Source organism: Vulpes vulpes, chromosome 4 (assembly GCF_048418805.1).
Source record: "Vulpes vulpes isolate BD-2025 chromosome 4, VulVul3, whole genome shotgun sequence".
In the NCBI taxonomy this organism is placed as follows: Eukaryota; Metazoa; Chordata; class Mammalia; order Carnivora; family Canidae; genus Vulpes; species Vulpes vulpes.
The window spans coordinates 129,968,667-129,990,350 of record NC_132783.1 but is presented as its reverse complement, the minus strand read 5'-3'; the positions used below and the strand labels follow the sequence as shown (position 1 = coordinate 129,990,350).

The 21,684-nt window shown below is 40.4% G+C and overlaps 2 protein-coding genes across 5 annotated transcripts in view; one reads left to right on the top strand and one right to left on the bottom strand.

The window, feature by feature from the left end:
• NUP155 (nucleoporin 155) overlaps positions 1-6,012 on the bottom strand; it is a 66,563-nt gene extending 60,551 nt beyond the window's left edge. For 2 of the 3 annotated variants that reach the window (XM_026016682.2, XM_026016683.2), the window contains exons 1-2: positions 5,655-6,012; positions 2,402-2,539 (exon numbers count right to left, since the gene is read on the bottom strand). In XM_026016682.2, coding sequence (XP_025872467.2) covers positions 2,402-2,539; positions 5,655-5,811 — 295 coding nt within the window. In that variant the 5' untranslated portion in view covers positions 5,812-6,012. Of the gene's footprint in view, positions 1-2,369; positions 2,540-5,654 lie in introns of all 3 variants that reach the window. The other variant, XM_072757061.1, reaches the window with a different exon arrangement.
• A 21-nt stretch (positions 6,013-6,033) lies between these two features.
• Positions 6,034-21,684, top strand: part of WDR70 (WD repeat domain 70) — a 303,275-nt gene continuing 287,624 nt past the window's right edge. Inside the window, exons 1-3 of one of the 2 annotated variants that reach the window (XM_072757062.1) lie at positions 6,034-6,111; positions 14,322-14,387; positions 17,171-17,254. In XM_072757062.1, coding sequence (XP_072613163.1) covers positions 14,369-14,387; positions 17,171-17,254 — 103 coding nt within the window. In that variant the 5' untranslated portion in view covers positions 6,034-6,111; positions 14,322-14,368. Of the gene's footprint in view, positions 6,112-14,114; positions 14,237-14,321; positions 14,388-17,170; positions 17,255-21,684 lie in introns of those variants that run through there. The other variant, XM_026016676.2, reaches the window with a different exon arrangement.

Here is a 21,684-nt window from a genome sequence, read left to right as displayed (position 1 = left end):
CTTATGATAAAAAATCATAAAAGAAAGAAATCATGACCTAATCACTCTTTAATAGAAAGAGTAAATAAAATTTCTAATGATTTTTAATGAAAGACATAGCTTATGACAGAAATAAGTCTGCAATTTATAATTTCTAAATAATGTCATCTGACCACTTGAAATGTATTCTAAAGGTCAAATGTAATGTTTTTACCATTACTAACTTAAAAAATATTGATTATGAATAACACTATTGAATTTTTACATGAAAAAACTTACCGGACCAGTTTCTCCATTGTGTAAGAGCAAGACTGATAAAGCACATGTATGCTAAAGTCATAGGTAGGTACAATTTGCAAGCTTCTTATAAATAGTAAGATTGAAAAAGACAAAATGAGGCATCTGGGTGTCTCAGTTGGTTAAGTATTTGCCTCCAGCTCAGGTCATGCATGATCCCAGGGTCCTAGGATTGAGCCCTACATCAGGGCTCTTTGCTCAGTGGGGAGCCTGCTTCTCCCTCTCCCTGCCAGTCTTCCTGCTTGTGCATGCACAAGACAAATAGACAAAGGATTATATTATGTAATTAAAAAACAAGGACACAATCATGAATAATTTTCTAAGGTCTTTTGCACAGATAGTACTATCAGAACATTAAAGAAAAATATTTAACTAAGCAAGGGTAGAGTATGAAATAAATTATATTTTATATTTAATAATACTTTCATAGTCTCAAATATTGAAAATTTTAGGGAAAATATTAGATTCTACTAGTTTTTCTATTTACAAGTATTTCCTTAATTTTCCATTTCCTTTATTTTTCTGAATCAGACTGTGAAAAACTTGAAATGTTTTGAAATTTATTTTATTTTAATTTTTCTTAAAGATTGTATTTATTCATGAGAGACAAAGAGAGAGGCAGAGACATAGGCAGAGGGAGAAGCAGGCTCCATGCAGGGAACCCAATGTGGGACTCAATCCTGGGACTCCAGGATCACGCCCTGGGCCTAAGGGAGGCCCTCAACTGCTGAGCCACCCAGGCATCCCAAAATGTTTTCACTTTAAGTAGATTAATATGCTTTTAAAAATCTCAGATTAAACTTTAATATAGCTTCGTAATACCTACATTATGAAGGCTATAGATATAAAAAAAAACCTCTTAGCACGTAACTACAAATCTAATATCTTTATAGGGTATACCACACTTTAAGAGAATCAGATAAAATTTTCTTTTTAGAGGAGCAAATAACTCCTCTAGCAACTCATTCTATGAAGATACCATTAATGTTCCATTGTTATGGGATCCTTAGAAATGCAATCACTTATAAATTTTAATTAGATACCAATAAGCGTAAAACCACACCAAAAACTTTTGGAGAGGGCAAATGAAGTACCTAGCAGTTTGTTTGTTTAAAGATGTTATTTATTTATTTGAGAGAGAGAGAGAAATCACAAGAGGGAGAAGGAGCGACAAACAACACTGAGCAGACAGCCCAACATGGGGTTTGATCCTAGGACCCTGAGATCATGACCCCAACCAAAGGCAGATCCTTAATGGACTGAGCCACTCAGGCACCCCAGTTTGTTTGTAAACATTTTTAGAGCAACCCAGTCTTAAAATGTTAGAATACGAGAAAAAATGAAAATCAGGGATCTTTCAGCTAAAACGTGGTAGTAAAAGCTTCCTTGTATAGTGTTTAACTGGAAAGTACTACTTTGAAAGAGTATCATCAAAACACAGACTTCTTTGTAAACAATTCACTCTTTTCAGTGTCCCAGAATAATTAAAATATGATTTAATTATTAACATACTTTTTTCTTAAAGAACATCTAATCCAGATGAAATGGGACAAGGTCTCCTAAGATTTTTTTTTTTTTAATTTATTCATAAGAGGGACTCCTGGTTGGCTCAGCACTTGAGTGTCTGCCTTCAGCTCAGGATGTGATCCTGGAGTTCCAGGGTCAAATCCCGCATTGGGCTCCTGCATGGAGCCTGCTTCTCCTCCCTCTGCCTGTGTCTCTCATGAATAAATAAAATCTTTTTTTAAAAAGTAATAATTTATTCATGAGACAGAGAGAGAGAGAGAGAGAGAGAGAGACAGAGGCAGAGACACAGGTAGAGACAGAAGCAGGCTCATGCAGGGAGCCCGATGTGGGACTCGATCCTGGGACTCCAGGATCACACCCTGGGCCCAAGGCAGACGCTGAACCGCTGAGCCACTGAGCCACCCAAGTGTCCCGTGACCATTCACTTACATATTGAATTTTCTAGATACATGGCAAACTATCCAAACACTTAAATGTTTTTTAAATACAACATTAAATGAACTTATATACACAAACCAATTAAAAACAAAGCAAGAATTATAATAAGAACACCAGTTTTCAAAAACCTTAAAGAGTTAAAAACAAGGTAACAGGATACGTCCAAACTGTTCAACAAGTTCCGGTGGGAGAGGAACTCTTCGGATGGAACTGATCTCTGGAAGGTTGGGTACTGACAGCAAACCAGGTCCCTGTAGAGGATAATCCATATCTGACATGCCAGAAACAGTGGGATTATCTGCAAGTAATAAAACAAAGCATTTAATAAAATAACAAGGTTTCAGGAATCAACTGGGCATATTGAAGCACTACAAGCTACAAAAATATTGTGTATCTGGCAGTTATACAGCTTTAGAAAGAATAAAATAGTTCTGACCCAATACAAAGGAGGTCTGAGAAAATACTGTGTTAAGGTAGGGGCAATAACAGGTTTCAGCACTACACAGAAAGTTATCTTTCACAAAGACTCCATAAGAAAGGAAATATTTAATTCAATAATTTAGATTTTTTTCTATTATTTTACTAATTCGAAACGGGAAAATAGTTCTAAAGCTAGTTTGTGATTGTCAGATAAAACAATTGTGAACAAAATATTGATTAGGGAAAAACCACTATTTCTTTCCTCATTTAAATATTAATAGATTAAAACAATCCATGCATTTTTCTTAGACCACCCCTCCTCCAGACCAGTAAGATAAATACAAATGCTACCACATAAGCAATATTTTATTGGGAAAATCACAGACTGCTCTATAAAGTGTTATCATTGCACAACATTTCTCTTGCTCCAAGACACAGTCAACTAAGGGCAGGAGTGGGCTGGTCTATATAACCTGTCCTTCTATGTCTTAAACAGAGAGGTGTTTTTTAGATCTGACTGATGACATATTTATCCCAGGCACCTTTCCAGGCTGCCTTTAAATACAAAGATAGTGGGGAAGACTGATGTATGAAACAAATCCTAAATGTCTTATGAAAATTTAAAATCTATAACTAGAGAGAAAAATACAATTAATTCCTATGTACTAATTATCCAGTTTCAATAATTACCAATAACATGCCCCATCAGGTTTCATTTATATCCCTAGCTACTCCTTCCCTAATGGATTTTTTTTAAAGATTTTATTTATTTATTTGACAGAGAAAGTGCACAAGTAGGGAGAGCAGCAGGGGTCGAGGGAGGAGCAGGCTCTCTGCTGAGCAGGAAGCCTGAAGAAGGGCTCAACCCAGGACTCTGGGATCATGACCTGAGCCAATGGAAGATGCTTCGCTGACTGGCCACCCAGGAGTCCCCCTAATGGATTTTTTTGAAGCAAATCCCACACATCCCATTTAATCTCAAAAGATAATTTTAAGAGGATATTACACATGTTAAATGGCAGTGGGAATACAAAGGATGGAATTAATAACTCAGGGAATGATGTGAATGGCTAAGAAAGCCCTCATAAAGGAAGTGATATTTAATGGCGTCTAGAAGAATATCAGGTAAAGAAAGAACATTCCACAAGTGATGAAGTAAATGATGATATAAAATAGAATCCTGAAGAGATTCTTATGGAAAACATATTAAATTCAGTGTAACTGGAATATAGAAGCAGGGGAGGAGATTAGGTTGAAGAGGTGAGTGTAAAGGTGGATAGGATAGATTTGGGTCAGATAAGAGAGGACAAGAATATATGGACTTTTTTTTTTTTTTTTTTTTACTTCTTGCTTTTCAAACCTAAGGAGGTCAAAGGGAGTCATGCTGGTTAAGATAAGAGTTGCTAACAGGCCACTCAGTTCTTATAAGACAAGCCCACTGGTAAGTGTAGCTGTCAGCAACAAATACTACATTTGTTTTGTTTCTATCTTTTCTCTGACTGCAAGTCTACCCAACGATTTTTATGAATTTCCACAAGTGTCATCCAGGTTTACACTGCCAAGTTTATCCTTGTTATTTTAACTGGGTTACTGTTTACCAAAAGTCTTGTCTCTGTCTTACTGCTTCTCTGCTTTTCTCCAATATACATCTCACAAAGGGGTCCACTCTTTTTTCATTTTATTTTTTATTTATGATAGTCATACAGAGAGAGAGAGAGAGAGAGAGGCAGACACACAGGCAGAGGGAGAAGCAGGCTCCAAGCACCGGGAGCCCGACGTGGGGTGCAACCTACTTAAGGCTCAGCGGTTGAGCGTCTGCCTTCAGCCCAGGTCATTATCTCAGGGTCCTGGGATCCAGTACCGCATTGGGCTCCCTGCATGGAGCCTGCTTTTCCCTCTGCCTGTGTCCCTGCCTCTTTCTGTGTGTCTCTCAAGAATAAACAAAATCTTGAATGAATGAACGAAGCAACTCATGTTAATTCCATACGCTTCTAGGAACCTGGCTATAATTTAAAACCATCAAAAGTATTTTACGTCACCTCTCTTTTGTTGGCACATGCACTGCTTACCCTCCCCGCCCATCATCACAGCTAATGTTCCCCTCTTTCTTTATTTCCCCTGGTAGTTCTTTTTAACTACCTTTATATTTCAGGGACTTCGTATTATACTGACTCCAAACGGAGTAAAGAATATCTTTGAGAGAGGGTGGTAAATTTCCAAATTAATTTCGTTTGCTCGTCTTAGTCTAACGTTAATATGTGGAATTAACAAGGAGGGGACTTGGATCAGGTGATCCTACTCAACTGGCCTTAGCGATGAACGCTTGGAGGCAGTGAGCAGCTCATTAAGGTTGGGTGTCTTTAGGGCTGCCCGGGTGGCTCAGCGGTTTAGCGCCGCCTTCAGCCCGGGCGTGATCCTGGAGACCCGGGAACGAGTCCCACGTCGGGCTCCCTGCATGGAGCCTGCTTCTCCCTCTCTGCCTGTCTCTCTGGCCCCTTCCTTTCTCTCTTGAGTAAATAAATAAAAATCTTAAAAAAAAGGGATCCCTGGGTGGCGCAGCGGTTTGGCGCCTGCCTTTGGCCCAGGGCGCGATCCTGGAGACCCGGGATCGAATCCCACGTCAGGCTCCCGGTGCATGGAGCCTGCTTCTCCCTCTGCCTGTGTCTCTGCCTCTCTCTCTCTCTCTGTGTGACTATCATAAATAAAATAAAAAAAAATCTTAAAAAAAAGGGAAAAAAAAAGGTTGGGGCCTTTGCTGTTTCTGCTCCAAATGGGGATTGCTCCCCACTCCGACCCTCTCAAATACCGGCAGTGGAGCGAGAACATGACAAAATATTGAAAATAGGCTCTTTTCCGCTCTTCAAAGTGTAGCAAACGGCTAAATCTCAAAATGTCTTCGTCGGGCCCACCCTCGGGATAAGGACCTAGTTAGGGAGTCAGACGAGAGTCCTTCGGCTGAGAAGGCAGTTACCGAATGGGCACTGATCACTCACTTGGGGCAGACACCAGGAGAAGCTCGGAAAGGTCCGGGTACATGCGGTCTTCTTGCAACTGACGGTCGATGAGCCGCCCTGCATTTTCCAGCGCTTCCTGCAGGCCTGAGGCCGACGTGGACGCCGGCATCGCCGAGCCCAGTAAAGAAGACGGCATGTCGGGACTCGGAGACAAGAACGTCCGGAAAAAGCCAAAAACCAAGGGGAAAAGAGAGAAAACCCGAGACCTTAGCTCAGACCCGCAGCTCACGGCGCGCGCGCCAAACGAGCGCCTCGGCGCCTGTGCATGACGCACTTCCGGTTCGCCGGGAGGGGAGTTTGAAGGCTGCGTTTCGGAGCTGGAGAGCGGAAGCCGTGGAGCACGCTGGGAGTTAGGGGCGGGGCGACGGGGCGGACGCGCTTTCCCGGGCGGAGGCTGGCCGGCCGTTGGCAAGAGGCGGAGCGGGAAATCGTGGAGGTCGCCTAGGGAAGGCGGGAAAGAAGGGGATAGGGAATGGGCCGGGGCCGGGGCCGGGAGGGTCGGGAAGGGTGGGGGGGAGGGGAAGGAGAGGGGGCGGGAGCTGGGTAGGTGGGGGCTGGGCTGTGTCCGGCCGCGCCCGCCGCTCCGCTTCTGCTGGGTTTCGCGAGCGCTGGAATTCGGCCCCTCGAGCTCTGCAGGTTTGGAATCCCTCAGCTGCAACTCCGTGAAAGTCGCGCGTCAGTGTCTTTGGCGCTCCAAATAACTTCTCTTGCGAGAGCGGATAGGAGTCGGTAGCTTGGTCCGAAAGAGTTTGCCTACGAGCCAGATTTCACTACATTTCTCGCGGGCTTCAGTGTCCATTAAAATTCATCAGACTTTCCCCGCTGGCTCAGTCAGTAGTAGAGCGTGTGACTCTCGGTGTCTGCGTAGGGACTTCACGCTCCACCCTGGGGTGCAACCTACTTAAAAAAAAATTTTGATCAGGCTTTTCTATTTGTGTGTGACTACTCTTTAAAGAATTGTGTGTTTATTGAATCATTCCTGGCATGCAGGGAGTTTCTGTCTTTATTTATTACAGAGAGGAAGAAGAGTGTTCTTTGTAATTCATCGGTTGGTCCCCAGCACAAAGAAGAAGGACTGGTAAAAAGGAGGCCACCCAACAGATCACCAAGTCCTGCAGAAATCTCATTTATAGTTTGAGCCAGGCACTGTGCCTGGGGCTGGGAATATCAAAACTGACACGTTCCTGTCCTCAAGGTGCTTCCTGCAGGGACGCACAAGAAAGTAAAGCAATTAAGTGCATCACCCTGATTTTTTATGGGGTATATGTATTAACTCCAGGAGAGGGTAGGATGAGCAAGGAGAGGTAAGATAGGCTTCATTTCACACGGAAGGTAACTTGAATGGTCAAATCAAAGCACTCAAAGAGCATCCTTATTTAGAAATATTAGAATTTGTCTTTAGGGGCAGCCCAGGTGGCTCTTTAGTGCTGCCTTTGGCCCCGGGCATGATCCTGGAGACCTGGGTTCGAGTCCCACGTTGGGCTCCCTGCATGGAGCCTGCTTCTCCCTCTGCCTGTGTCTCTGCGTCTCTCTCTCTCTCTCTGTCGCTCATGAATAAATAAATAAATTTTTTGGAAAAAAAAATTTGTCCTTAGTCCTCATTTAGAACCACAGTTAAGTAAGGTTCATCCAATTATATTCTTCATAGTTTAGCTAGTCAATAACTGAAGTACTCCTTATTGACTAAACTGAAAGAGGACTTCAGCTATCTCCATTTTAATCTCAAACTTTTTCATTGAGTCCTTCTTTCTAGCTTATGTGAAAGATCTTAACTTAGGTGAAAGATCCTGCTGGCAAAACATCCTGTGATGGGAACTGAAAGTACCCCTTCAAGCAAAAAGGACTGCCCTGAGCCAGCAAGCCCTTGCCTGTGGTTGACCCCAAGATAATGATGGACCTGATCTTTACTGCCCATTTGGGAGTATCTACTGACCACTGTCCTACATTTTCCGAATATAAACCTAGCTAGAGGTATCTTGAGCACTTTGGAGACAGTCTGGCTGTCTTCCAGGTGTTGGTCTCTGAATATTAAAATTTCTGTGATCTTGCAGGTATATAGGTATAATTTAAGACTTCATAGTAAATATATCAGGAAAAATTAGATTTGTATTATTGGTGGATAAACAGGCAGATGGGTCTCCAGCTGTCAATTTTCTGTAGTAAACTGCAGATTGAAAACTGACAGTCTAGTATAGCATTTGTTTTTAATTTGAGATAAAACATATGATTGAGAGTTTTCAATTCTACAAATTGAATGATCTGGCAATACTGGTCTAATATTCCTGCACTGCAACAATATTCTAAGGGGGCTAAGTCCAAGGACTTCTATTCATTTGCATATTGCCTATGGTTGCTTTCCAGCTAACAGTGCTAAGTCGAGTAGTTGTTACACAGACTGCAGGGCCTCAAATCCTAAAATATTTTACCATCTAGCCCTTTACAGGGAAAGAGTACTGAAGTCTTCCCTAAACTGATTCTAAAGCTTTTGACCTCAAAACCTCTTACTCTTAACAATTATTAAGGATTACAAAGAATTTTTGTTTTGTATGGGTTGTATTTGTTAATCCCTAAAATCTTCTAAAAATGAGAAATTTAAAATGTCATTTGAAAGAATAAGCCTAATTCATTTTAATATAAATGACACATATTTTTTGAAAATCACAGTATCTAAAATTAAATATTAGAAGAATGGTATTTTATATTTTTGCAAATCTCTTAAATGTTTAGCTTAATAAGATAGCTAGATTTACATATCTGCATTTGCTGTCAGTATGCTGTGATCTGTCGTTTACTTGCAGTATATGAAGAAAAGGTGTAAGAAAAGCTGGCTTCACGGTTATGTAGTGGGAAAGGGAGAGGCATTTTAATAACCTTTTTAGATAATTCTGAAGGTTATTCTCTGATAGTGTACCAAAATTTCACAAGTGATATAATATTTTGTTTTTTTGTGTGTAAGTAGGCTCTACACCCAACACAGGGCTTAAACTCATGCCCCTGAGATCAAGATTTGAGCTATACCACTTATGGTGCCTGGGTAGTTCTGGGTGCTTCAGTTGTTCAGTTGGTTGAACTAACTCAGTTTCAGCTCAGGTTTTTTTTTTTTTTTTTTAAGATTTTATTTATTTATTTATTCATGAGAGAGAGAGAGGCAGAGGGCTCCTTGAGAGCAGGAAGCCCCAATGTGGGGCAGGATCCCAGGAACTTGGAATCATAACCTGAGCCATAGACAGATGCTTACCTGATGGAGCCACCCAGGTGCCCCACCCCAAGTGTTACAGTTTCTTAAATGTTAGTTATGATGTGGATATTTGAAACCATCAGTGAATTTTTTTTGAACTTTGTTAAATTAAAACCACTCGTTTATCTTCTATTTGGGACCTTTTATCCACGTATGATTCTGTAACATTATAGTTGGTCATTTGGGAAATATTAGTTCTCTTAAGTTACACAGAACTTCCGAATGTTGACGTATCTTATTGACAGAAAAAAAGATCATGTTAATATTACTACTTATCTTAACAGAAAAGTCGAGTATTAGGAAGTTGTAAAGCTATGATAGTTGATACAACCATGATACAATCTTGATAAGTTTTTCTTTCTTTTTTTTTTTTAAGATTTTATTTATTTATTCCTGAGAGACACACAGAGAGAGAGAGAGAGAGAGGCAGAGACACAGGCAGAGGGAGAAGCAGGCTCCATGCAGGGAGCCGGACGTGAGACTTGATCCCGAAACTCCAGGAGCAAGCTGAGCCGAAGGCAGACTCTCAACAACTAAGCCACCCAGGCATCCCTAAACAATTCATTAAAATTACATTATCAGAATCATGATTTGAACCCATTCTAGTTCTGGAACTCATTTGCTTAATGCTATGCTATTCTGCCTCTCAAGTATTTAATTCACAAATAATTTTACTTTGCTCCAAGAAAATCAAAGTTCCTCTGGAATACTTTACATTTTACTATGAAGTTGTTTCAAACAGGGCACCTGTCTAGCTTAGTTGGTAGAAGGTGCACCTCTTTATATCATGGTCATGAGTTCAAGTTCCACATTGAATGAAGAGCCTTCACTTTGAAAAAGAAATATAGGAAAGCCTGGGTGGCTTAGCAGTTTGGCACCTGCCTTTGGCTCAGGAGGTGATCCCGCATTGGGATCCCTGCGTGGAGGCTGCTTCTCCCTTTGCTTGTGTCTCCGCCTCTCTGTCTCTCATGAATAAATAAATAAAATCTTAAAAATAATAATAAACATGTTTCATAAAGACAAAACCAGAGAAAAATAGTTTAATGTACAAGTCTCCACTAGTGCAATTACATTGTCTCTATTTTTTTAAATAAAAAGCAGATACATCTTGTGATTTTTCTATAATCATAATTATCTACTACTGGCTGATGATATATATCTTCCACTTTATATTTTTCTACAGTATTTTGTAGCTTAATACAAAATATATATATTTTATATATATATAAATATATAAAGTATAAAATACTTTATATAAAATTTTATATATATATAATGAAATCTTCTCAACAAATGGTGCTAGAACTATTAGACATCCATGTGCAAAAAAAAATCTAGACCTAGGCCTGTCATAAAAATTAAATCAATATGGATCACTGGCCTAAATGTAAAACACAAAGCTGTAAAACTCCTTGAAGATAATGTAGGAGAAAATTTAGATTTTCTTAGGTAGAGCAATGACTTTTTAGATACAACACCAGAGGCATGATCCATGATAGAAATAATATAAACTGCCTTTCATTATAATTGAGCCAAAGGCAGACGCCCAACTGCCGAGCCACCCAGGATCCCCACCTTTCATTACAGTTGAAAACTTTTGCTTTGCAAAAGACCTTGTCAAGAGAATTAGATGACAAGCCATAGATTAGGAGAAGATATCTGCAAAATACATCTGATAAAGGACTATAAACCAAAATATACAAAGAACTCTTAAAAAATCCAACAATAAGAAAACAATCTAAAAAATGAGTTAAAGACCTTAACAGATACCTCACCAAAGAGGATATACAGATAGCAGTTAAGCATGTAAAAAGACACTCTACATCATATGTCATCAGGGAAAATGCAAATTAAAACAATAAGGTACCACTACATACCTATTAGAAGGGCAAGCATCTGGAACACTAGCAGTACCAAACTCATTCATTGCCAGTGAAAATGTAAAATGGCAAAGTCACTTTAAAAGACAGTTTGGCAGTTTCTTATGAAAATAAACATACTCTTACTACATTATCCAGAAACCATGCTCCTTAATATTTATCTACACGGGTTGAAAGTTATGTCCACATAAAAGTTGCATATGATGTTCATAGCAGCTTTGTTCATAATTGCTAAAATTTAGAGGCAACCAAGACATCCTTCAGTAGGTGAAGTGGCGTAAGTAAACTGTAGTGCATCCAGACAATGGATATTAAATGATGCTAAAAAGAAATAAGCTATTAAGTCATGAAAAGACAGAAGAAACTCAAATATATATTACTAAGGGAGAGAGGGTGATCTGAAAAAGGCTACATTCTGTACAATTCCAGCTGTATGTCATTCCAGAAAAGGCAAAATTAGGGAGGCAGAAAAAATACCAGTGACTGGTAGGAGTTGAGAGGAAAAGATACGCATACCATAATGATGATACCATAATGAATTCATGTCGTTATACACTTGTCACAAACCATAGAATGTACAATACCATGAGTGAACCCTAAACTATGGACTTTGAGTCATCATGATGTATTAATGTAGGTTCATCAATGGTTAAAAAAAAAAGTATCACTATGGTGTGGGATATTGATAATGGGGAAAGCTATGCTTGTGTAAGAACAACATGATATGTGGGAAATTTCTGCACCTTCCTTTTGATCTTTTGTGACTATTAAACTGCTCTAAAAAAGTCTTAATGAAAAGAAAAAAATTATATTATCTCAAGTTCTCCCCTATAAATCCTTGACTACTGAGAAGCTGAAATAGCTAGGTGTAAGCTTGGGTAATGGTTTTCCTAATGATCTATACTCATAAAGTTCTACTTTACTACCAGAGGCCTGTTTATTTGTACTCAGAAAAGAGTGGCATTAATAATAACTTGGTTTTTTACTTTACGACTATTTATTTATTCATGAGAGACACACACAGAGAGAGAGAGAGGCAGAGACACAGGCAGAGGGAGAAGCAGGTTCCATGCAGGGAGCCTGATGTGGGACTTGATCCTGGGACTCCAGGGTCAGGTCCTGGGCCCAAGGCAGGCGTTAAACTGCTGAGGCACGCAGGGATTGCCACAACTTTTTTTTTCTGAAGGCACAATGAATTGGCCTTATTGATTGGAGTTCACACTGGCTTTTGATTTTGAAGTTGGGTAATCTCTTAGGATGGAATCAAACTCTGTGGGGTCCCAAACTATAAAACATTCTGCATATAAGAAGAGTAGCTTTTATTTTCACAACTACTTTCTCTTATTCATTCATTTTCCCCCCATTCATTTAATAAATACTGCGTGCCCATCTAGCCATTGTGCTATGAAGGAAGAGTATACTAGATTACATGACAGAGGGGCCTAATTTAGTTGGAGGTCTATAAAGGCCTGTAAATGCTTAGAAGAGCACTAAAGTTTAATTTGAGTTCTGAAGGATGAGTAGGATTCAATGAAAGGCATGAGGACTGGTGAAGTCAGAGTTTTCAGGACATGGTGTTCTGAAGCTGCTCATAAAAAAAAAATGAAGCTGCTCATAGAGCTGAAAGAAGACTGGTGTAGTGCAAAATTGAAAGTGATTATGTTTGAAAGGCTTTGGGGGCCATGTTAACAATTTTGCATTTTATTTTAAATACAATGGAAAAAGTATTAGACTTGATAATTACTTAGGGTGTATAGCTAAAGCATGATTTGAGATCGGAGACTAAGGTAGTAGTCAGGCTAGTGAAAAACTATGAACATATTTTTATTCAGCAACATTTATTTGGGCTACCTATGGTTTTGCTAGAATTCACAAATATAAAGATAAATATTACCCCATTAGTTTGTAGCACAGGTGAGAAGTGTTGTAATGAAATTAGTACAAGTATGAAGTAAAAATATACTAAATATGTTTATAAGTTGCTTTGGGAACCCTTGCTGTGGGCTAGGAATCTTTATAAGATCATGACTGACAGCCAGAGGGAGGCTTAGGCTAAGAATACGAGCTTTAGAGCACTTTTTTATAGTAGTCTCCACCAGCATGGAGCCCTAATACAGGGCTTGAACTCATGACCCTGAGATCTAGAGCTGAGGTGAGATCAAGGGTCAGATCCTTTTTTTTTTTTTTTTTTTTCAGATCCTTTATCTAATCAACAACCCAGTTACCCTTAGAGCATTTTTTTGACAACCTTTTTAGTTATTCAGGTGTTTTGTGCTCTTCAGTCATGTAGTAAATACTCCTTTTTTTTATCCTTAAAATATACTCAAAAGTTGAAGAACTCTGAGGGTTTCTTCACAGACAAGGACAAAACACAAAGAAAGGGGGTTTGTTGGGTTTTCTTTAGAATTCTGTGAGGATTGTGTCACTTTGGCAGTAAATGCACCTAAAAAATAAAAGGATGTTCACAAAAAAAGTACGAGATCTTGCCATTTACAACAACATGAATGGACCTAGGGAGCGTTATGCTAAGTGAAATAAGTCAAAGAAAAACACTGTATGATTTTACTAATATGTAGAATCTAAGAGACATACACACACAAGCAAACGGCAGAAACAAACTCATAAATACAGAGAACAAACTGACCGTCACCAGAGGGAGAAGGATGGGCAAAATGTGGGAAAGGGAGAGACGCAGGTTTCCAGTTACAGAATGAATAGGTCGTGGGACAAAAGGTATAGCATAGGGAAGGAATCCAGTCAATAGTACTGGAATAGTGTTGATGGTGATAGATGGTAACTACACCTGTAGGCATAATATATAGACTTGTTGAATCACTGCGTTGAATGTCTGAAACTAATGTAGTAGCACTGTGTCAACTGTACCTCAATACCAAACCCAACCCAACCCAACCCAACCCCTCTCTAGGTAGTGCTAATACGCAGCCTAGATTGAGAAATACTGCCTGAGCGCTTCCAGAGGTTTACTTGTCCCTTGTAGGCCCTGTGGGCTCATCCTCTCTTTCTCTTTTCTAAATGCTTATTATACCAATCATATATACTCATTGACTAAAATCTGGAGAAAGAAAGGGAAAGAGGGAGAAAAATAAAAGAAAGAAAGCGCGAGAGAAAGAACAAGAAAGAAGGAAGGAAGAGAGAAAGGTGGTCGACACAAACTACAGGTTTCCAGCGGGGGTGGGGGTGGGGGCGGTTAGGTGATCTCCGTCGCGCTTATGCCCCGCCCGTCCGCTAGGGCGGCGCAGCCCCGGAGTTCCCCATCCCTCCGCGGTAGGCGACGCTCTTGGCCTCGGGGGCGGCACAGGCTCCGCAAGGCGGTACTTCCGGCCGGTTTTGCCGCGGCTCTTCCGGGTCTGTCTGTGCTGCGGCTGAGGGCAGTCGCCCGGCGGGCGGGCGGCCGGCCATGGAGCGCCCGGGGCCCAGTGAAGGTGGGTCTCGTGGGGGCGATGTCAGGGAGGGAGGGATGGGTCGGGGCCGCCATACTAACGAGGTCTCCTCCTTCTCTTGCCGCAGTGACAGGTTCGGACGCGTCGGGGCCGGATCCGCAGCTGGCGGTCACCATGGGCTTCACCGGGTTCGGTGAGTGCCTGCCTTACGCTTAGCCTCGCCTGCTTTTGCAGAGGTTTTAAGAGCCCCAGGTGGAGAGAGGAGGCCCAGCTGTGTCACCCTGTGCCACCCCTCTAACGCACCTCCCGCTGTGCGAGTCCTGCTAGCGGAGCGCCTTTGGCTCTCTTCCCCAGCCTTTGGCTAATTCTTGCCGGTCGGTTGGGACCAGCCTTGTGGGAAAGATGGCTTTGTGGCCCATGCGGTGGGCGGCGTCGGCTAGTGGAGGGAGTTTTTTGTATCCAGAGACTGAGAGCGAGCCGTTGCCTGTGGTCTATAAGGAGATGGCCTTTCTGGCAACCAGTGGACCGTCAAGTGATATATATTTTTTAAAGATTTTATTTATTTACTCATGAGAGAGAGAGAGAGAGAGAGAGAGAGAGAGGCAGAGACACAGGCAGAGGGAGAAGCAGGCTCCATGCAAGGAGCCCGACGTGGGACTCGATCCCAGGTCTCCAGGATCAGGCCCTGGGCTGAAGGCCAGCACTAAACCACTGAGCCACCCAGGCTGCCCCGTTAAGTGATATTATAACGGTTATTAAATCCTTTTTGATTCAAGTGCTTTTTTCCCCCGGAATTGTCTCTTGAGTCTCTGGAGAGTCTGGTTAAATGAGAGTAATCTTTCAGAGTAGTCCTCTTAAAACCTTATTCGCTGTAAGAAACAAGGTAAATTGTCTTCCCGTTTCTCTTGGGTCTTGGATAGAACAAATACCAGACTCCTGTGTCCAGGTCCCTCGTTGGTGTTCATATATTCATTCATTCATTCGTTTTTTTTTTTTTTTTTTTTTAAGATTTATTTATTTAATCATGAGATACACAGAGAGAGAGAGAAAGAGAGAGAGAGGCAGAGACACAGACAGAGGGAGAAGCAGGCTCCATGCAGGGAGCCCGACGTGGGACTCGATACCAGGACCCCAGGATCAGGCCCTGGGCTGAAGGCGGTGCTAAACCGCTGAGCCACCTGGGCTGCCCCTATATACTCATTTATTATGGTCTTCTGCTACATTTTTACTCCCAGCTGGTCATGTTGACAAAAATACTATATGCTTATGTATTACTAGAGTATTTACTTTTGTTTCAGTTCTTTAGTTTTCTCCCTAATTTCAAAAGTAATGCATATTAATAGCAGAAAATCTGAAGAACACAATAGATGAGAAGGAAGGAAGTAGAATCATTAATAAGATTTAGTAGTTTGTTTTCTAGTCTTCTTTCCTGTTGTGTATTTATCAGGAAAGTTAAGATCATACGTAGATACAATTTTATAGTATTCTTAATTATATACTTTAATTCTTAATACTTTGAGGACGTCCCCATATTATAAAGTGCTCTTCGAAAACGTGATTTTTAAAGGCTGAATTTAATAGAAGTGCCATAATTTTGGCCTACATAGTTCTGATTCAAACTCTTATTAGTAATACTAAATATCTTTATAAATAACCCTTTTGTTTCTCTTTGTAGGAGTTTTATCTGTATTTCCATAGGGCAGATTTCTAAGGAGGGGACTATAATAAAAATATAAACAATAAAAAGTAACCTAAACATTGGGTATGTGTACTTTTTAATTTTTTTTTTAAAGATTTTATTTATTTATTCATGAGAGACACAGAGAGAGACACACACACAGGCTGAGGGAGAAGCAGGCTCCATGCAGGGAGCCCGACATGGGACTCGATCCCAGGTCTCCAGGATCACGCCCTGGGCTGAAGGCAGGTGCTCAACCTCTGAGCCATCCAGGCATCCCTATTTTTAAATTTTTTAAAATTTCTTTTTTAAGTAGGCTCCACACCTAGAATGGAGTCCAATCGAGGGCTTGAACTCATGACATTGAGATCAAGAATCATACACTTAACTGACTGAGCCACCCAGATGCTCCTGGGTATTTATTTTTTACAACTAATTAATACATTTTATCATAATGCCCTTCAGAAAGGTGGTTTCATTTTTGTCCCAAAGTCAATATTATGTAAAAATAAGATTTTTACCATATTCTTATAAATGTGAAGTAGACATTATTATTATTATTATTTTTAGTAGACATTATTATTAAACAAAAACAGTCCTTGTCACACTTTATATCTCCCTGACTTCACCTGTATCTGTTCTGCATCTTTGCTTTTAAGGGCTTCTGTGATTAGTTTGGATCAACTAGGAACAATCTTTTTTTAATTTATTTATTTATTTTTTATTTATTTATTTATTTATTTAAAAGATTTTTATTTATTTATGATAGTCACAGAGAGAGAGAGAGAGAGAGAGGCAGAGACACAGGCAGAGGGAGAAGCAGGCTCCATACACCGGGAGCCCGACGTGGGATTTGATCCCGGGTCTCCAGGATCGCGCCCTGGGCCAAAGGCAGGCGCCAAACCGCTGCGCCACCCAGGGATCCCGGAACAATCTATTTTAAAGTCCAGAATCTTAATTACGTCTATAAAGTCCCTTTTGGTCTATAATGTAACATATTCCCAGGTTCTAGAGATTAGGATATGAATATTCTCCATTCTGCCTCTGACCAGTGTTGTAGATTTAAGGAGTAGAGTCCAGGTGAATTAGAAGAGGATGGGAAAGTTGGTTGGTTAATGATATGACCGTCATTAAAAATTCCCTGGGAAGTAAACTCTTCTGAGATATGTATGTTATAGCCATACTATAAGTTAAACAGACTAAATGGTTATTAATTATTTAATACGTGTTTATTGAGTATCTAAAGTTTGGCCAGCTTAGTGCAAGAAGATCACAGTATGCTACTTATTTCTGTTTAGGAAAAAAAGCTCGCACGTTTGATTTGGAAGCAATGTTTGAACAAACACGAAGGACAGCTGTGGAAAGAAGTCGGAAAACACTGGGTAAGAAGTTCATTTGTGTGCTCTTTTATTGGTTTAAATGCTGTATACACCTTATACAGATATGTTGGCAGTTATTATTTTTTAAGATTTTATTATTTATTAGAGCAAGCACAGTAGGGGGAGGGAGAAGGAGAAGGAGAAGCAGGCTCCCCACTAAGTGGGGAGCCTGATGAATTCAGGGCTTGATCCTAGGACCCTGAGATCATGACCTGAGCTGAAGACAGATGCTTAACTGACTGAGGCACCCAGGTACTCCGACAGTTATTATAAGACTGAAAATTTCATAGTAGTTAAAAGACCAAATATGCCGGTTTCTTTGGAAGCAGAGGTTATTATTGTTTTTTTTTTTTTTTTTTTTTTTTAACATGGTAATAGTTATATCTTAGTAGCATAAGAAAATCTGAATATTAGGGTTTTTTTGAAGTGTGCTATGAACAAACAGGTATTCTAAATTAGTTTGTAAGAATCATAATAGCAGGGTGCCTGGGTGGCTCAGTCAGTTAAGCATCTGCCTTCAGCTCAGGTCATGATCCCAGGGTCCTGGGATCATGTCTTACATCGGGCCTCCTGCTCAGTGGGGTGTCTGCTTCTCCCCCTGTTCCTCCCCTCTGCTTGTGATCTCTCTCCATTCTCATCTTTCTCTCTCTCTCTCTCAAATAAATTAGAAAAAAAAAAGGAATCAGAATAGCAGTTTCTTTATTACCTCTCCTTCCACCTTTATCTGATTTTCGTTTTATTTTTTTCTTTTCCTGCTTACAGCGGAACCAGTATTTGGAAGGCTGGGCGAGAAGGTGGCACTTAGAGCTGTGTACACCACTGACTGTTGACTCAGACATTATAGAAAATTCAGACATACAGTGACTGTGGCTGCTGCTGTTGAACATCTGCATTAATGAGTTGTATTAGACCTTTAATGATCGCCTTAATTTCCAGACTGTCTGGTTTGATACCAGGTGGTTGGCAATTCTGGGTACCACCTTATTGTCTTCTAAGTAGACTGACTCCTCTACTGCTTTCTTTGGATCTGAGTCCGATCCTTCTTACACTGGAAAGGGAAAGATAGATGTATCTTGGTAGAGCAAAATGTGCTAAAAATCAGAGACAGGACTTCTGGAAAAATTTAAGTGAATGTTCTGGCTATTGTACTTTTTGGTTTATTTTTTATTATTTTTATTTATTTATTTTTAATAAGATTTTATTTGTTAGAGAGCGAGCATGAGCAAGGGGAGAGGCAGAGGGAGAGAGAAAGGGAGAAACAGACTCGTCACTGAGCAGGGAGCCTGATGCCCAGCTTCATCTTAGGCCCCTTGGATCATCACCTGAGCTGAAGTCAATTGCTTAACTGACTGAACCACTCACATGCTCCCTTTTTTTAAAATGATAAATTATATAGCAGTAATATCTAATATTTGGAAAGTGAGCTTGATGTGAAATTTTCTTGTCTTTGGAAGAATAAAGTGTTATGTATGTGAGAAGCCCACATACTATTTTTTTTTTAAGATTTTATTTGTTTATTCATGATAGACATAGGAGGAGAGAGAGGCAGAGACACAGGCAGAGGGAGAATCATGCTCTATGCAAGGAGCCTGATGTGGGACTCGATCCCAGGACTCCAGGATCGCGCCCTGGGCCAAAGGCAGGCGCTAAACCGCTGAGCCACCCAGGGACACACCCCCCCCCCACATACTATTTTTTAATAAGAATGGTCATTATCAACACATTTCAAACACATACAAAAGTATAGTAGTGATGGGGATTCCTGGGTGGCTCAGCGGTTTAGCGCCTGCCTTTGACTCAGGGTGTGATCCTAGAGTCCCAGGATCGAGTCCCACATCAGGCTCCCTGCTGGAGCCTGCTTCTACCTTTCCCTGTGTCTCTGCCTCTCTCTCTCTCTCTCTCTCATGAATATATAAATAAAAAAATCTTAAAAAAAAAAAGTATAGTAATGAATTTCTATCACACAGATTTTAAGTATTGGAATAGTTCACAGCTGATGTTCTTTCTGTTTACTTTCTCTCAGATTTTTTTTTTTTTTTAAGATTTTATCTAATCATTAGAGGCAGAGAGAGAGAGAGAGGAGAGAGAGAGGCACAGGGAGAGGGAGAAGCAGGCTCCATGCACGGAGCCCGACGCAGGACTCGATCCTGCGTCCCCAGGATCACTCCCCGGGTTGAGGGCGGCACTAAACCGCTGAGCCACCAGGGTTGCTCTCTCAGATTTTTTTGATAGAAATCTGAGACACATTATTTCATCCATAAATATTTTAGTATGTCTTTAAGAGATATCAATCGCTTTAAAAACTTAACTGAAATACCTTTACTGCACTTAAAAATATTAAACAATATCATCAGACAAGATAGACATTTTATTTAAGGCATACTTACAAATGCCTTGACCACTTAATTTCTAAACATTTTAGGGAATGCTTATCCTGTGACAGTATAACTTTCTTGTGTTTACATCTTTCAGCTTGTGATAAACAAAACACTTGGAACAGATTGTCTGTTAATTAATTCACCTAATTAAGTGCATGGTTCCCTATACCATGCCTTGCAAGATAAGATCTCGATACATACTTGAGAAGATTGAATTTAGAACTTTAATACTGCGTTTTAAAAAATAAATCCTGCTTCTTTGGGGAATGTTTTAAAATGGCCCAGTCTATTGTGTAGAGCTTGGGATTTAGAGTTGGATGACCTAGGTTTGAGGGTCAGCTGTGCATCCTAATAGAGATAATGGATGGACTTTCAAATTTCAGATCTTTAATTTCCTAGTCTGTTAGATGGAAGTGATAATAAGGAATTCCTTGGAAGGTTCTTGAAGGGATTAAGATGTTGGGCATAGTAAAGTACTTTAAAAATATCACTTTTAATTCCTGTAGTTTTTCTTAGTAATGAACTTATGCTTTTAACACCTAAGGGCTATTACAGTGAAGACTTATTAGATTTTTAAAATGTGAAAAATCATCTCAAGACCAAGATCTTCTGTGATGAATTAAATGTGTTGAACTTACTTGATAATTATATCCTCGAGCTTGGACTGTTCTTTTTACCCCTTAACTAAACACATGAGTCTGAAGTTTCACTTACGTTTCTTGAAAGTTTAAAAATTGCAATACGAGCATTACTTATCTCGTGATTGGATTGGAGTCTTTCTGGGGGCATTGGCATCAGATTGGAGGAAAATAACTGTGGTTCCCCCCCCCCCCTTTTTTTGAGATTTATTTATTTATTTATTTTTTAATAAATTTATTTGTTATTGGTGTTCAATTTACCAACATACAGAATAACACCCAGTGCTCATCCCGTCAAGTGCCCCCCTCAGTGCCCGTCACCCATTCACCCCCACCCCCCACCCTCCTCCCCTTCCACCACCCCTAGTTCGTTTCCCAGAGTTAGGAGTCTTTATGTTCTGTCTCCCTTTCTGATATTTCCCACACATTTCTTCTCCCTTCCCTTATATTCCCTTTCACTATTATTTATATTCCCCAAATGAATGAGAACATACACCGTTTGTCCTTCTCCGATTGACTTACTTCACTCAGCATAATACCCTCCAGTTCCATCCACATTGAAGCAAATGGTGGTATTTGTCATTTCTAATGGCTGAGTAATATTCCATTGTATACATAAAGCACCTCTTCTTTATCCATTCATCTGTCGATGGACACCGAGGCTCTTTCCACAGTTTGGCTATTGTGGACATTGCTGCTATAAACATCGGGGTGCAGATGTCCCGGCGTTTCATTGCATCTGTATCTTTGGGGTAAATCCCCAGCAGTGCAATTGCTGGGTCGTAGGGCAGATCTGTTTTTAACTCTTTGAGGAACCTCCACACAGTTTTCCCGAGTGGCTGCACATTCCCACCAACAGTGTAAGAGGGTTCCCTTTTCTCCGCATCCTCTCCAACATTTGTGGTTTCCTGCCTTGTTAATCTTCCCCATTCTCACTGGTGTGAGGTGGTATCTCATTGTGGTTTTGATTTGTATTTCCCTGATGGCAAGTGATGCAGAGCATTTTCTCATGTGCATGTTGGCCATGTCTATGTCTTCCTCTGTGAGATTTCTCTTCATGTCTTTTGCCCATTTCATGATTGGATTGTTTGTTTCTTTGGTGTTGAGTTTATTTATTTATTTATTTATTTATTTATTTATTTATTTATTTAAGATTTTGTTTATTTATTCATGAGAGATACAGAGAGAGAGGCAGAGACACAGGCAGAGGGAGAAGCAGGCTCCATGCAGGGAGCCCTGACATGGGATTTGATCCCGGGTCTCCAGGATCACGTCCTGGGCTGAAGGTGGTACTAAACTGCTGAGCCACCAGGGCTGCCCTGGTGTTGAGTTTAATAAGTTCTTTATAGATCTTGGAAACTAGCCCTTTATCTGATATGTCATTTGCAAATATCTTCTCCCATTCTGTAGGTTGTCT